The sequence below is a fragment of the Puntigrus tetrazona genome, chromosome 7, assembly GCF_018831695.1.
Source record: "Puntigrus tetrazona isolate hp1 chromosome 7, ASM1883169v1, whole genome shotgun sequence".
NCBI classification, from domain to species: domain Eukaryota; kingdom Metazoa; phylum Chordata; class Actinopteri; order Cypriniformes; family Cyprinidae; genus Puntigrus; species Puntigrus tetrazona.
Window position 1 is genome coordinate 13,558,502 of NC_056705.1, and position 17,784 is coordinate 13,576,285.

The following is a 17,784-nucleotide window of genomic DNA, read 5'->3' on the forward strand; positions in this document are numbered from 1 at the left end:
TGCTTGCTTTAGATTCAGATTTGTGACTGTAAGAGTGCGTTTTCGTGGGTATATAAGAGGAAGGATATGCGCTCCTTGCGTGTCTGCGGTCGGGTCCCCCCGAAGAAGCTGGCAGCGCTTTGACACCCAGGGGGTCGATCAAAAGAGGAATGACCGTAATCTGTTTGGATGGGTAGAAACTAACTGGTTCCAAATGAAAATGTCATTGAGCACATAGAAAAGATCATGCAGGGTTGTAGCTAATAGGGTCAAAGGTGGGAACGGCTCTAGGGGTCCACAGGTGCAGAGGGGCCCGCAACAGTGTATTAAATGCATTTTATGCCCGAATATTGGAAATATTGCAGGTTCGATACAAGTCAGCCTCAACTGACGATAATTGTGGCATAATGTTACAACAAAAATTTATTTAAAAAACATAACATTTTAATTACATGTGAGGCATTGACAATGCAGGTGAATAAAGAGTATAGCCACATAACAAACAAGACCAAAACATTGGTAAAAAAAAAACATTGGCACAACAATGGAAAGCAACAAACCCTAAAATAAAATACAACAACAAAAACATTGTAGCTCAAATAAAGTATAGTTATAACAAGAATGAAAGGAGGGGATTTTTTTAAGAACTACAGAATGATAAAATAATACACTACCAATCAAAAATTTGTTAAATTAAATAAAGTTAAATTTTGAAAGTCTCTCTCACAAAGGCTACATTTATTTGATCAAGAGTGCAATTTAAACCTTAAGATTATGGAATTGAACAATTTATAGAATCCCTGTTTTAATATATTTACATTTACTCCAGTCTTTATGATTACTTGATCTTTCAGAAATGACTGTAATGTGCTGATTTGGTGCTGAAGAACCATTTATAATAATCACCACACAATTCATATTTTATTATTTTTCCAGAAACTGTGATACATTTCTCCAGGAGAAAAATAAAGTGAAAAAATAAGAATTGATTTAAAAAACAAACAATAAGTTTTTACTGTTGCATTTGATAAATTAAATGTCTCCTTTATTTAAAAAAAAAATTACTGAACCCAAACTTGTAAACGCTAATGTACAATGCTTTTAAATTCTAAAATAAACAATTGTCAATAATTTTGTTGTCATAATTATGCTACAAATGCTGTCGATTGAGCTTATCTTGCATTGAACGAGCAATATTCCCTAAAATATTAAATTCACGAGTTAATATTTTGGTCTGTGATGCCCTGAGAGAAATATTCAGTTTTGTAGTGCTTCTGTATAAGCTGGTATCAGGAAATGTGTTGTCGTTACATTTTGTTTAAAAAAAAGTGGCCCAGCTCAATATACAGTCAGGAGGCCCAGGATTCCTAGCTGTGTGTGTGGGGAGTAGATTATATATACACTCTCGTATGTCATTTATGTTTTAAACATGTTTGCTTTTGACAACTGTATTCTAGTGTTACTGTGTGCGTGTGATCATCTGGGACATTATGAGCTGCAATTATGCACTATTGCCAAGACTGTCAGTGTGATATACTCGTGCCTACCTCAAGAGGCTCCTTAATCTGTCCTGCTCAGACACACACACACACACACACACACACACACACACACACACACAATCTAATGTTAGCCGGTGCTACTTTATCATACACTCACACAGGGCCATTTATAATGACATTGAGGTCTTGTCAGACACGTAAAGTCATCTACAGCGCATGTCGTCTCAGTTTTCCTGTGCCTCTTCTATGGATGTCATGAACTGACCAATCAGAACGCAGAACGCTCCGCTCAGAAACATTAAGAAAAGTGCCATCAAAATCTGCATCCATTTCGACATCAGCAGCCATTTTCCATCATAAATTGCTGTTGTTTTGCTAGATAACGGTATAAAGTGTGCCTCGCAAGAACACTGCGGCGTTTCTCTTGCTTTTAAAGTTAATGGAAAGCATTATGATTTTACGATGGCACATGGCACTTTTTTTTTTTTTTTTTTTTTGGTGAATTCTCCTGTCCTTTTCTCTTTTTAGCTGTCAGCACTCTCTTAATTGCTTATGAAGGCTTCGTTAATGGCTTAAATCAACCATACAAATGTGTTGCTTCTGATTTATTGAGTCTTATTTAGTTTCAGGAAATATGAAGTGTGAGCCAGAGGTGGAAATAGTTGGCTGAGGACAGCAGTGCAAATCTCTCCTGGTGCAGTATACTGTATTAAAAAAAAAAACACATCGTATTTCACACTCTAACGCTAACTTCATGTTTTGCAGCTCAATAATGGATGTGTCTTGAGATTTGGGCATTTTTAATGGAATATTGTGAGTTATTTACTGCTCGTTTTCTATGAAGAGCATCTGTGGAATGTTGGCGATTATATAGAACATTAATTTTGACCTGTTTCTCAGCCTGCAACAAAGAGAAAACATGCTTTTAGCGTGTTTACATATGCAGTTTGAGTGAAAGCGTAGCAGGAAAATGGGCCAGAAGGCTTGAAAACAGAAATATAAGGCTGGTATTTTAATAAAAAGATCATTTTTGTCAAAAATAAAAATTCAGAATGAATTACTGTCACGCATGTTGTTCTAAATGCTGTGGTTTTCTTTCATCTATAGACAAGAAAAACAGATGTTTGTGCTGCTCTTTTCCATGTGTTGTCTAGCAAGAAAAGTAGTTAAAAATATTTTTCAGTCTTCAGAAGCCTTGTGTGAAGAAAAGATCCTAATTTAAACAAATAGTTTTACACAAAAATTCAAATCAAATTTCTAAATGAAAGTTTGTAACCAGGCTGTTTTGGGTCACCATTGATTGTCTTTCTGTAAAAGATCTTCCTTTGTGTTCAGAAGAAAAAAAAGTTTATACAGGTTTGGAACTACTCAAGTGATGAGTAAATGATGACAGAATTACATTTTTAGGTGAACTATTCATTTAAATCCTACCCTATGCCTCTAATCTCAATTTATTTTTGTATTTGAACATTCAAATGTGCCATTTGACTATACATGGGTGTCAACAAGATTTGAAGTGTTATTTTAGTATTATTAATACACAAGTATTTTGAATTAGCTTTTATTTATAATAAATTTAATTTAGATTTCTGTTTAGATTTATAGTATTTTTATTTCAGATTTAGTTTTAGTAATTTAGTAAAAAGAAATGTTGTTTATTAGTTGCAAAATTTGTAATTACAATTTTATTTAATTTTAATTTAAGTTAATTGTATTATTTAGCTGAAAACCATTTTTCATGGTTTTAGTTAATGATAATAATACTATATTTGTATAATATAAAAAAAGTGTGTATACATTTAATGTTTATGTACTCCCCACAAGAAACCATGGATTCAAAAAAACATTTGCAGTGTGGTATTGATATTGTCCTTTTTTCTTTTTTTTTTTTTAAGCTTTTTCACTCATTTATTTATGCATTTATGTAATTGCATATGGGAGATTAAATGATGACCAAATGTTTTATACATGTGCATATATATGCTTTCAGGGTTAAAATAGTAATCAACGAGTTACAAATATCCCACAATATTCCTTTAACGGAGAGAATTTGAATATTTATGATGCCTTGATGATCTTCCATTAAAAAAAATCTAACATACATGCTGCATAAATCCATCAAATATGCACACAGAGTCTCTCACTGTCTGTAACTCATAAACACACTCGCACACAAATGTGCTTCCACAATAATAGCCGTGGGATAACACCCACGCATAACACACACGTCTGACTGACTTGCGCTTTATCACCATCATTAGTGCGACAAGAGGCATCCCAGAACCCCTTTACATAAACACATGCGTGGGAGATGCACACACACACTCTCTCTCTCTTTCACACACACTCACACAGAGCCTCCTCGGCTTCATTTGTTTGTTGTTTTGTTCACTAAATCGCTCTTCTGGCCTTTACACTTCATTCTTTTTATCAGTTCTTCTGTCTTGAATCTTTGTGACACACAGCGGCTCCTGTCTTATCCCGAAGAGGAATACACACACCGAGCTGAATAAAATACACATAGTGATTAGGGACGATTGACTGCAGTGTTTCTCAGTGACTTCTGCACTGGGTTTCTTTCTGTTCCTGTTACATGGAACTTGGAGAATGGTGTTCCTCCGCCACTCCTTCCTCCATTTCTCCTCATCCCGCCATCACTGCTGATCATTGTCTCAATTACTCATCCTGTCCTTACTTTATTCTTTTTCCCTCATCCCATTTTTACCTCTTTATTTCTCTCTGCCGCTTTGTTTCTCTCTCTCTCTCCCCCTCCCATTTATCTTTAAAGGAGAGCCGAAGCTACAGCTTTGCTACTTACAATAAACCAGTATTGTTCTTGCTTGTCTTTTGTCTTTTTCTCACGTTTTCTTTTTCTTCTGCCCCAATACCTTTTTTAGCACTTCAGCCTATTGGGAAGAGCCACATTCATACGTGTCATCAGACTCCCTCCCTCTTGCTCTTTCCACTCTTCCTTATGCTGTCTTTTCTGTCGTCTGCTCACACATTTGGTCTTTCCATCACCTCCTATCGTCTCTCTTCTCAATCACATCAGCAACAGCTTGTCAGAGACCATCAGCGTCTCCCTCCCTCTCTCTCTCCCTCTCTCTATCTCTTTTCTTTCCATTTCACAAAATGTCTCAGAATATCCATGTTTTAGGGTTACAGTTGACCTTGACCTCCTCTCTCTTCTATCTGTCTGTCTGTCCATCTAGTCATCCATCCATCTATCGTATCTGTCTATATGTCCGTCTGTATCTATCATCTATCTATCCATCTTTTTATGCACACTGTGCAGTCCTTCAGTGAGGCTGAAAGCGTGAGTAAGGGAAAGATAAAGGTGTGAAGGTCTTTTTTTTCACACCCTCCATGGGTCATTGGTGAGAATGCTATTATTCTGCCCTGGGGTATTTTTTTTTTTTTAATGGACAAAAATGTTTAAAATGTCCATATGAGACTGACAGAGAGTGATATATTTAAAATATAAAAGGATCAGAATCAGGAGGCATAACATATTAAACCAGCATGGGACAAAGGTGTGTCCGTCCTCCATTATTCTCTCTCTCTCGCTCTTTCTCTTTCTCTCTCTCTCTCTCTCTCACTCCATCTCTCCGTAAATAAGATCTGGCACTCTCCCTTACATCAGATCATTATTTCTCTCTCTTTCTTTCTGTCTCTCTCTCTCTCTCTCTCATTTAAGACGGCCAGACCTTATTACCAAGGACAAGCTGTCCTGTCCTGTCTTCGGCCCATGCGTCTGGCCCACATGTAACCAGCCGTCGGCTGCTCTTAGCTCACCTCAACCCACATGCATCTCACATGACGTCCACCTGTAGCCCACTTCATATTAGGAGCGGCGGCCATCGCTGGCCCACTTTGGTCCATGAAGCTCACCAATATCATTTCTCAAGAACCTGTCAGGATTATGGAGGAGTCCTGTATTGAGTGAGTTTGTGTGTGTATGAGTGATGAATGCAGTTTGAGGCGTTTTAGGATGTTAAATGACCTCCTCTGGGACCGGAAATTAGGCCTCATTAGAGCTGCACCATGATGCAGAGTGACATTTGTGTGTGTTAATCTACATTAGATCAAATATCTCTGCAGAAGGACTATGTGTCAGCAGGAACTATTATTGCTACGGTATCAGATCTGTGTCTGTGAGTCTATTTGTGACATATCACACATTTTTTCGTAGCATGCAGAATGTATGCTGTTCGGAGATGACAATTTGCCAAAATGTGCAATATACAAGCAGAGCACAAGGCAGTGCTCTTAACTTTTATGTAGATGGCAAGAAATCACTATTGTTAAACTTTCTGTCTTGACTTGTAATTTGATAAGGCATCAGAAGTGTAGACATTTTTGCACAAATTTGGATTAAGATTTTTCTAAATATCAACAGGACGAAATTTGTCGTTTGAATTTTTCAGGTTAAAACATTGAATGCATTGAATATACTAAATACAATTTTTCATATTGTTTCACATACTTTTGATTTTCAGCAGTATGCAGGATTCATCTGTTTTAGTCTTTCGGTGTTCATCTGTTTTTGTGACTTTCTTGATTTATTTAGTTCACATGCTGATTGCTAGGGTCTGACGCTGAATTGGTTTATACACGATATATGCAATAGTTCTAGATATATAATAGTGGGAAAAAAATAATAACTGTGTTCTTGAGAAGCAGCACTGCATACAATTTTAAGATTGTTTGGAGAATGTTCAGTTTTTTCAAATCTAAAAATGTACACGAGAAGACAAAACACACTTTTATTAAAAAAATACCACAATACACTTACATTTAACATACAATATATGAAAACAGTTTTAAGCGGTGTTGCTTTTCAAATATATTTATCTTTTCTACATTGGAAAAAGACAAATTAACCTGATTAAGAAGTGATTGCAGTTGCTTGTTTACTGTGTGTGTGATACCTGTATTTTAATGTCATAAATCTCTTGTTTTCTTTCACAGCTACATCAGACGGGACGCGTCTGGGGCTGGAGAGCATGAGAGGAGGAGTTTGCGCTACACAGGGCATGAAGGTGGTGCTGAAAGTGGGACAGAGTGAGTAACACACACTCACACACACACACACACTCACACACGCACACACTCTTGGGAGCATATCGGCAGACAAAGCCAGAGGGTTGGTCACCTGAAACAGTTACGGATGCTGGATTTGCAGAAACTTGCGCTCAGTAAAGCGTCTCTCTCAGTGGCACACATGACCACGCTCGTGACCAATAGCTTTTGTTTACACGCAAACACAAACTCTGTTGGCCTCTTGTTAGTTTTCATTATTAAACTCAGGAAAATAGCGGTAAGTGAATCCCAACAGACTGTGGACACAAGTCCGTGAGCCGTAACGGCAGACCACAAACCCTCGTGTCTGTTGTGTGTTTAGAGTTATTTATCAGTCATGCCTATCGCACTACACTGTTGAATAAGAGAGGATTAACACAGCTCAAAGACTATGAAACGTGCTGTTTTTATTTATTTTTTATTTAGCCTTCATCTTTGGCTACAATTTAGATTTTTTTCGCAACATTTATTGACTTTACTTAAAAACCCCTTTTGCTCTCTCTTTTTCACTCTCGCTCTCTCACTGTAGTTGTTATCTGCTTTGTGGCTGAAAGGTCACGTCTGTTTTGTTTGTCATCTAAATAAAAGCCGTTTCGGTTGGAGATATCTGATAAGATGTGCCTGCACACACATACACATACACACACGCAGACTGTCATGGCATTTTGACAAGGGTGACAGCTCACCATAAGCTCAGACTCTGTGTGTGTGTGTGAAATGTCTGTCTGCTGTCTAAAGTGTTTGTAACCTCAGCAGTAGCCCCTCAACAACAACTTAATGGTGTGAAACGTCTTAAAGGAACCCTGTTGTACACATTTGCATTTTAAACTAATCCATATCAGTTGTAATTTTGTACCTGGACTTTTGTATCTGCTCTTTGGCTCTTTTTGGTACTATACTTTTGAGACGTATGCAGATACAATTATTAATGATTGGTAAAGCAACTGCATATTAGTTAGTATTAACTTGCTGATTACTGAATAGTGTATATATATATGCTCTACCAGTCAAAATTTTGCAGTGATTTTGCAAGATTTTAAAAATGTTTTGGAAAGTAGTCTCGTCAAGCCTGCATTTGTGTATTAATAGAAATATTGTGAAATATCTGTAAAACCTAAAATAGCTTGTTGTGTGGTGGTTTGCTGAACCATTATTATTACTAAACGGTTTCTCAATCATGTGTCCATAGGTCCATATGGTCTGCCGGCCAAATCTCCCAAACCTGACCCTGCGGACCGTATCAACAACCCGAATCCAGGTAAACACAGCTGCCTTCGGTATCATGAGGACATGGCTCATCCCAAGCAGACACAACATTAATAAAAGAACAGAACTAACTAAAGGAACAAGGGAAGGAAGCGACAGATGGATGGAGAGAAGCAGGCGTCTTGGCGCTTGGGTTCTTTTTGATATATTCCACCCTTCTGTTTGTTCTCTCCTCCTCACGTTCCCTCATTTTTTCCGCTCTTTTCCACCGTTCGCCGTCTTCTACGGAGGCCCTGGAGCCACGAACTGGAGGCAGAATGCGGTGAGGGTAATGGCCGCACGGGGAAAGATAAAGGATGAGAGGAGGAGAGAGCCGTCGTTTCGGAGACTTATTAATGCCATTAGTTTAGCGGCTTGGGCTTAGTTGGTCCTGAGAGGAAGAAAGACACAGAAAATGGGAGGGAGAGGAGGATGATTAGTGTAGGATGATAGAAAGAGAAAATTACTCACACTCTTTGTTTGCACGGGTTTGACATTTGGGAGCGAGAGGCTGGTGCCTTATGTCCTATTCTGTTTTCTCTTTGACATACAAAGACAAAAACAAAATCTATCTATCCGTCTATCTAGACTAGCTGTCTGTCATGACTTGGAGTGGTGGAGGATGTAGGTGGGTTTGGGGGGCTGCAGGTCATTATGAGCACAATAACACGGACAGTCATAGAGACACGGAGCGAAGGAGGAGGTGGAGGAAAGGAGTGAGGGATGGAGAGAGAAAACGAGAGGAATTGTGTCAAGAATAATGATGGGCCAATTGAGAGCGCCTGCAGTCAGATCCCTGTATTTCCGACCGTTCCCGTGCTCGGCAGGGGCTCTCGTTGTCTCCCGTAGAGATCACAACTGCACACACACATATATACACTTGCTGAAACATCAGCTATGTCCGGCTAAGTAAGCACAATGGTCATTTGTTCCATGTCTTGTATTTAATGTGTGTGTGTAATCAAACCCGATCTGTGTTTCCAATCTGTGTTTTCTATTGCCATTGAGCTATATTCCCTTCTTAAAGGAATAGTTCACCCAAAATCAACAATGTTTTATGCTGTGGAACTCAAAATGTGAATATTTTGCTACTGTCAGTTTGCATACACCGGAACTGTAAAGCAGTCCATAAAACTCTCATATTTCAGGTCTTGTGAAGGAAGGAAAATTAAGTTTGATTAAGTTCAGTTTATATGTAAAGCACTTCCCTCAATACAGCTTTAAAGAAAATGTTACAAATGCTACAGTCAACAAGCCAGAAGTGACTGTGTGAAGTTGTTTTTCTATGAAAATCCATTTCGGTTGGCATTTCAAGCAAATTTGATGTCACCAAACACCATTGGCTCTTACACGTTGCAAACAAAACACATGCTGTAGCAACAGAGGGCAAGATTTACATTGTAAAAATCACTTAAATAGCAGTCTGTTGCTCACTTAAAGCTATCATATTGCTTCGGAAGACATATTTTATGTATATTTGTTAAAACAGCATATGCTGGTTGGGTAGGTTTTAAAGCTTGGGTGCTGGTTTGAACTGGTTTAAGCTGGTCCTTAGCTTGTCATAAACTGGTTTATGCCACTTCTTAGCTGGTTTTAGCTGGTCATTTGCTGGTCCTAAACTAGTCTGACCAGCTAAGGACCAGCTTAAACCAGCTCAAACCAGCATCCATGCTTTAAAACCTACCTAATCAAAATATGCTGTTTTTCTTCAACAAGGAGCAGCTTGGTGCAAGATTTTGTTTCCACACAAGAAAGTAAGTCCTACATGTTAGATTTTCAGTTTTGTTCAAAGTGCCCCTTTAGTAACCTATAAAGTCTTTTATAGTAAGGCAGTCCACCTTTGAGAATGACCATGTGGTTGTTATCTAGCACATCTCTATTGTGTGGTTTTGTACTTCCTCAAGTTCCTTGTCTTAAAGAGCCCAATCAAGCCACAGCGTTTAGATTGGCTTTCATTTCCCCTGCGAAATGCCTCCCACACGCCATAATCCCGTTATGTAAAGATAAATGACTAATATAGCCTCATAGATCCCACATCTATTAAAATGCTCTCTCAGCTGTTGTTCATAGAAGAGGCTAAATACACCATTCCAGTGTTTAAACCTGCAGCACATAAACCACAGCTCATGTTTCATGTGTGAAAAATGTATTTATTATGTTTTTTTTATTACAGAGGAGAACATTTAGAGCTGCTGCTCCCTGGTGTGTCTTCTGAGTGTTTAACAGCTTTTAGGGCAAAAAAAAAGAACGATAAACAACTTCCAGCAGCAAAAAAGTTGCTATATTAAGAATAATTCATAGTGTAGCCTCGTCTGCAAGTACTCTAAAGGCCAGTTCACACAGAGAGGGAATATTCAGCTTGGATATTCGCTCAAAAGTGACTTTGAGTTAAAAAATAGAGCACTTCTATGAAACCATTCGTACTGGAGATTACACTTTGACTGACTATGGAAGGTTTTTCCAAATTACTCTCATTGTGAATAGACCTTTTGTCTGAGATTTGTCACTTTTGAGTTTCGTTCTTGTTGTAAACCGGTCTTAATGTTGAGCCCAAATACTCATCTCCTCATCTTTATTTTTCAACTCAACGGTCTGATGATTGCGGTTCACGTCTCCATTGCCAAACCGCAGTGGCTGACCGCAGGTTTACACTGCGTGTTTTATGCCCGTGCCAAAACGTGCATGTTTGCAGAAACCCAATCCACCTTGACTCATTGTGATGTGAGTCACTGGTCAGCGAGTTTAGAGAAAAGTCCAGTACTTTGCAACATCCTCCAAACTTTATTCAGATTTCTGACAGTTTGAGTGAACACGGAGGACTCTAATTGGTTCAGTCTGATCTGTTAAGGACGTGAACAAGCCAATCAAAGGGTTAGATGACTGGCCCCATTTAATTTGTTCCATTTGATTGGTTAAAGTCATTAACTAGCCCATCAGATGACGAGGTAGACGGAGAAAGGAGATGCTAGAGGGCAGGATGTGGCAGCGCTAATGAACCCGCTACATCAGACTAATACTCATGTAAGTGTCAGAGGGCACTTCTCTGAGTCCGCGCTCCAATACGGGAACAAGTTAAAGGTGGTCATCTCACTAATGGGTGTCATCACCACATGCAATCCAGAAAGACTCCAGAAAAGTTTCCCTGACAAAAGCCCTGAACTTTAGAAAACTACGTGTTTAGCCAAGGGACGTCAATTTAGGGGACTTATGTGAACTAATGTGATGTCCAAGTTTGTTCAAAGAAGCAATATGTGACATGCTCTATCATTTTAGTGACTATCACAGTAAGGTGTTTGTAGAGAAATGTAATTATAAGCAAGAAAAGCTTGACTTTTGATTAGTTTGTAGCTTTCATACTGCCTAATTTATTACAAACTCTAAACCATTTTGGCTTGTTGCTCTTGAAAGTTGTCTTAACTAATATATATATATATATATATATATATATATATATATATATATATATATATATATATATATATATACACACACAATTGTTATCTTTATTATATACAATAAAGACACAATTATTATATTAAAGTTATATTATTATTATGACAATAATAAATCAGAGTTCATTATTCCTTTGAAATTGAAAACTGTTATCACAGTTCACTTTGAATGAAGTTTTGCATAAATTTACAACATTATTTGAAGCAACTGCATGTCGTCTTTTTTATTGAAATAAACAAGCTTCCTAAAAACATTAATAACAGCATAACATGTAGAAAGAAAAAAACATGTTAAGCTTGCAGAATAGTGTTACTGGACCTGAAACATTTGAAATGTAGTGTAAGATTAGTGTCAGAGAATAAATCTCTAACAAAGCCATTTTCTCAAAAATTATTATTAATGACACCGAATTAAGCATTGAATTATTAGATGTTTACCTATTTATTTTCTTAAAATCTTAAAATAAATATTATTCAGTTCAAAAAGACTCAAAAGGATGGAGAGGATCGCATATATGGGGTGACAATAGATCTGTTGAATTGATCAGATTCTTCTCTGTTTTGCAGGTGCTGGAAACAATACACATCCCAGAATTCCCCCTAGAGGACCTGGTGGGGAAAACGGCCCCCTTCCCCCCTCCAACATCGCCGTTATCGCAGGTGCAGCCGGCGGCTCGGCTTTCCTACTGCTCGTAACAGCCGTGATCTGCGTGGTGTGCTACCGCCGGCGACACGCCAAGCACTCCGAATCACACCACCCTCCGCTCTCCCTCTCCTCCCTGACCTCGCCCAAACGGGGCTGCGGCGGGGGCGTAGGAGGCGGCAACAATAACGGCTCGGAGCCTAGCGACATCATCATCCCGCTGCGGACTTCTGACTCCGCCTACTGCCCGCACTACGAGAAAGTGAGCGGGGATTACGGCCATCCGGTCTACATCGTACAGGAGATGCCCCCTCAGAGCCCTGCCAATATCTACTATAAAGTATGAGAACCGGAGACGACCTTACAACAACATCTGCTAAAACCACACCCACCTTAAACAACTACCTAAACCCCGCCCCGAGCCCCACCCCCACAATCTGCATCCCCATAGATCAGATCCTTTTACCTTCACACACAATTCGCCGACACGCTGGCCGCTCGAGGTCCAGTGTGTCTGTGTGTGTGTGTGTGTGTTACCATTCCACTCTACTCACCCAACTTCGGCCTTTTGTTAGAGAGAGGTTGTCCTGATGTAAGGGCCTCCCTCTCTTTGACATCCCACATGGGAAAAAGTTCTTAAAGCTAGAGAAGACCTCCTGGAGTGATTCAGCCAACTGAAAAAAAAACATGAACTCCTTATGGGGGGCCATTCTGGAGCACAAGCATCAAAACTTTTTCTGATGTACTTGCAAAAAGACTCAAAAAAAAAAAGAAAACTCAACTTGTCCAAACTTACAAAGACAACGTGAACTTTGACTTCGAATGCTACATTTACTCACAAATAGCAGTCTAGTTTGTGTTCAACTCCTTCGAAAGGGGGAGGGGCCATCGATTCAGCCAATCGTCACACAGGGCTGCAGTCACGTGATCTAGGACCCATGTGTTTGATTGGTGGAGCTGTTGTGGCGTGGAGAATCTTGTATATTTTAATAACGTGTGTATTTTGTGAGTGTGTAGGATAAATATTCCGACACTGCTGTCGCACACGTTGCGGCCGGCGTGCTTCAGTACAACTCGCGAGTGTTTTTGCGTGCGGATGAGTGCGTGTTTGAGTACAGTGTTAGCGTGAGCATGGGCGCGTGTGTTTGTTAGACTGTTTGAAAACCAAAACACAAAAATATGAGCGAACATCAAAAAAGTTTTTTTATCGCTTTCAACACATAGATTATAATTATATATGAATACTCAGTAAAATAATTTTTAGATTTTTTTTCATGTAAAGTTACAGTTTGCTAGGCCTAATTTTTGTTTTCCTATTTTTTATGACATGCTGACCTTGTTTCTTCCCCTTTTTGAGTTGTAAATTAATTTAAAGCTTTCATTCCGTTGCAGAAACCGAGTTTGTTTGGTTCCCCCTCATTTTCCTCTTTCCCAGGAGTCTCCTCCGCTCTACACATATATTTTTATAGCTCCTTGTACTCTGATGTAGTTTTGAAGCTAGACCTCGTTTGTGAATGTGTTGAGGTAGAACAATCCGAGAAAGTTTTTTTTATTATTATTTTTAAAGACACTTGGAAAAAAAGGGAAAAAAAATCCAGAAAGGAGGGAAGAATTGGATGGGGGTGAAATAAAGAATGCGACACCGCCTGTTGGGAAAGCAAACGCACAAGCGAGGAAACTTCTAGAAAGACTGTGAAACTATGGAAGAATCACACATTAAAAGAAAAAAAATAGAGGGAGAGGGAGGTGGGGGGGCGAGAAGGAAAGCTGAAAGATGATTGAGGAAGGAGAGAGAGAGAGAGAGAGAGAGAGAGAGAGGGATGGAAAGGTTTTTAACAAACTCGTCCTGGAGAAGTGGAATAGGCAGATTTGGGCCCGATGGTCTTCTGAGGTACAATGACACAGATGAGGGGAAGAAAGAAACTTATTTTCTCAGATGGACAATGGGACAGACGGACAAACAGAATTACTGCTTTTTTCGTTCACATGAAGTAAAGTGGAAATATTTCTAGACTCAGATTCTTGAGTATCGGACACGTCTCAATTTAGTAGACATGTTCACACACACACACACACACACGCATACGGAGAAAGACTCAATGGCCATGGCACACAGCTCTTGTAGAGATTTTCATCACACACAACACATACACAAGCACATCTCCAAAACACAATCAAAAGCCATTCTGATTGGGCATATATGCTGGTTACCTCAACAAATGCAGTGATTAGCATTGTTCTCTCTCTCTCTCTCTCTCTCTCTCTCTCTTCTCACACACACACACACACACACACACAACCCACACAATCATGCAGCTTTGTAACTAGCTGTGTGTTTATCTCTGTTAGTGCCAATGAAAATCTCTCTTTTAGGCCTGAAATACACTCTACGCAAGTCTGTGAACGCAAACGCTTCCAAATACACAACGTTGCTTTCTGAAATGTGTCAGAAAGCAGTTGCATTCTCAGCACGTATTAGCATAAACTCTGGTCAGTTTTCTCTGACATGGCAGATCAGCAGTTTGGCAAACACCCTTACAAAACTAGTTAGCTTCAGTCAGTCAGTGACTGAATTTGGAATAGAATACTATATATGTCATATAGTATGCTATTCAGAAATATTAGCTAAGATGATTCAGAGGCTGAATTCAAAATGGCATGCTTTAAAAAACTTAAGCTAATTAGCAGAGAAAAATTTACTATATGGCACTAACAGTTAACTGCATGACATGTGGTGGGGAAACGGATATTGTTGCCACAAATTAAGAATTAATTCCCATGAGTCATTAATTTGTAGCCACGTTTTATTAATTAGCTCTGTTGTTTTAGTTAAATCCACAATTTGACTAAAGTAAGGGAACAAAGTAGTAAAACACGGCCGCTAATGAAACTAAAATGAGGGAACTACTTAATAAATTCTCCGAACAAATTCCTAATTTGTGGCCATTTTATCTTTTCTGCATGTCATGTACAAGGCTCTATAGTAGCCTGAGAATTGTATGCTACTCTGGAAACAGTTAACTAGTAGTAAATAGTAAGTATGAAGCCACATTTAATGTGGGGGGAAACTATTTATTAATTTGTTCCCTTGTTTTATTTAAATTGTAACCAATTTGTACATTTTGTGTTTTGAAAATTATTCACATTCGTTCTTGCGATATGTTAACCAAGCATTAGCATCCGCATACTTACGTAGACTATGTTTCTGGCCTTCGGAAGTACAAAATGTGTTCTGTTTCACTGCCATCGTCACAGTGTGTTTTGTATGCGTGTAAAAAGAATGTTATCGCTAAGAAATACACCGCATACACGCACATAATAACAAGCCATTCATACCCAAATATGTTGGTGGTCTTATTTTGCAGATGTGATTTGTGACTGACGTTGGGACTCAACAATCTGTTACTGTTTTCAATCTGCCTAGAAAGCTTCAATATTTGTCTCTCAAAAGCATTTAGTTTTGTATCACTCTGGTGCATCAAGACTGTGAGAAAAAAAAAAAAAGAAACAACATGACATTGTTTTCCTGTCACATTGATGTTTTCTTCTTACACGACAATTTGGATTTCGTTACTTCAATATCAAGTTGCCTAAAATGTGGAGGTGTTACGTTTGTTTGGCGCTGTTGTATTTCGTGGGCTGTTTCATACATATTTAAGCGTTCGATTTCTGTTCAAATTCTGTTGCATTTACTAAAACAATCAGCGTAAGCCATGTCTCTGACCCTGTGCACATGGACTTGGATACGTGTGTGTGCGTGCAGGTGTGCGTATGTCCGAAACACACGTGGACATCGTTCGAAGGCGGACCACAGAGGACGCACGAGGAGACACAAACTCTCTCTGCTCACCATCCTCCCCTTTTTAGGTCTCGTTTATCGAACATCTGGCCTCAGAAAGGTCCATCTTCTGTCTTTCACATCGAGCGGTTCTTTGTGCACTTGCTTTCGCCACGAACGCTGGGACCAGTATTCTGTACGCAGACACATGCGGGGACGAACCACAAAGTGTGTATTTTTTTAGAGAACGCTTCAGTTGTGTGTACGTGTTTCTCTGTGCCAATAGCCAGCGGGTGGCGGCCACTTTAAAGACCTCCATTCCTCTCCAGTGATGTGTTCAGACGTTTGTAAAACACCATGTTTGTGTGTGCCGTTTTCTTTTCCGTGTCCATCCCTCCATCCCCACGATCCCTCTCTTATTTTCCCTACTGCATACATGCCTTTAAAAGGGTTAAACAACTAATACATTCCTTTGAAGAAATGTTGATTAAAAAATACACAAAAAAACTTTACAATGCATTCTTGGCTTCTCTTTAGTGTGTGCTTGTGTGTTTATTTTCGAATGCATTGAGTTTTGTGGACTTTCACTGAACGTGCAAATGAATGAGATATAGAGAAACCATTTAATGTTCTTTATTTTTCTTTCCAGTCTACCATCAATCTCTTCTTCCTGGTATTTCATCTCCTCTAAAGTAAACAGTGGCTTTTACAGTCACCATCCTTTGCCAATAGAGAAATGAATGTGTTCTTTAAGTGCAGAGAAATACCTTTTCTTGTATTAGTTATTTCAGACTGTATCTCTCTTTCTCTTTTATTGCTTTTCTTTAGATCCTTCTGTATGTTGTCCTTAATGCCATTCAGTTGCCAAAGCAACCATTGCCTTCTGGCAACAATTTCATTTTTATGAAAACTCACGAAATCTGGTAGTGATTGCCCCCGTGAGGTTTCCACACAGTTACAGGTGATGCAGAGGCGACGGCTGTATTATTGGCCTGGGAACGCTTATGTCGCGCTACAATCCGCTCATTGGTGTAATGTGATTTAGGTGTGAAGGAACACAAGGGAGGGAAAGAAAAACACTTAAAAAATGGCCTTATAGGCTCCTGCGGTCATGTTTATTGCGTAATCATTTTTCTAAAATGTGCTTGTATGCCATTAATGACCCAGAGGTGCATTTTATTGGCCGTGGTTTGCTTAGGGTATTTCTCAAACGTGTCTCAGGTTTTTCTCCTACAGTTTCCTGGGTTAAAAATAAAATTTCGGCAAATTGGACAATTGTTGACGTTCAGTCAATAGAGTGATAAAATTAATGTGGATGGCGTAGATAATTAGGTTTTGCAAGAAGAGAGTGCTTACCTTTTTTCCCCAGTTGAACTCGTACGACCTAAATTAATTATATGATTAACTTGAAAAAGTGCTACAGATATATCCAATCAGCATTCAAAAAGAAATAAAAATCCTTGCAAAGTACCACAGATTTTAACACAATGCTGCACTTTAATTAAAACTTAATGAATAACTTCATTACGTTACATCATTGAAAAAAAAGATTTTGTGATAAAATTGTGCACGTGTTCAATTTTGATAGTATAAACATGATACATGTAAATTAGTAAACATTTTATTCATTTAATGCAATGGCATTTCATCATGCACGTGTAGCCTGCAGCTGCCATCCTGTTGGGGAAAAATGGTTTACATTTAAACTACATTTAAAATCTTTATATTAAATATATTTAATCAACTTTCCACATAGGTCAACTTTGTTAAATTTCCTTTAAAATTCCAATGAATTAGGTTATTTGTGAGCAAGGCCATAAGCCTAAATGAAAATGTTAAGTCATTGAATTGAAAGGCAGGAAGAGGGAGCCCTTAAATTATACATTTTCCTGAATCTTGTTGAGCAGCTATAAGAAAGAGATTGCTAGAAATGCATATCAGACAGACAGTCATCAATGTTCCTGTATGTAAAACAGCCCTGGCTGAATGTCTCCTCTGCCACTCACGTGAAAACAAGTCTAAGCTGGATGCAAACTAATCTGTATTTCGCATCATGAGTAGTAATAAACAACCGATTTTTTTTTTCTGCTTTCATTCACGAAA

At 38.7% G+C, this 17,784-nt stretch overlaps 1 protein-coding gene across 1 annotated transcript in view; it reads left to right on the top strand.

Annotated features, from left to right (window-relative positions):
• efnb3b (ephrin-B3b) overlaps nucleotides 1-16,193 on the top strand; it is a 68,773-nt gene extending 52,580 nt beyond the window's left edge. Inside the window, exons 3-5 of the mRNA XM_043245190.1 lie at nucleotides 6,453-6,545; nucleotides 7,753-7,821; nucleotides 11,828-16,193. Of these exons, the coding sequence (XP_043101125.1) occupies nucleotides 6,453-6,545; nucleotides 7,753-7,821; nucleotides 11,828-12,249 (584 nt within the window). The 3' untranslated portion in view covers nucleotides 12,250-16,193. The remainder of the gene's footprint in view (nucleotides 1-6,452; nucleotides 6,546-7,752; nucleotides 7,822-11,827) is intronic.
• The last annotated feature ends 1,591 nt before the right edge of the window (nucleotides 16,194-17,784 follow it).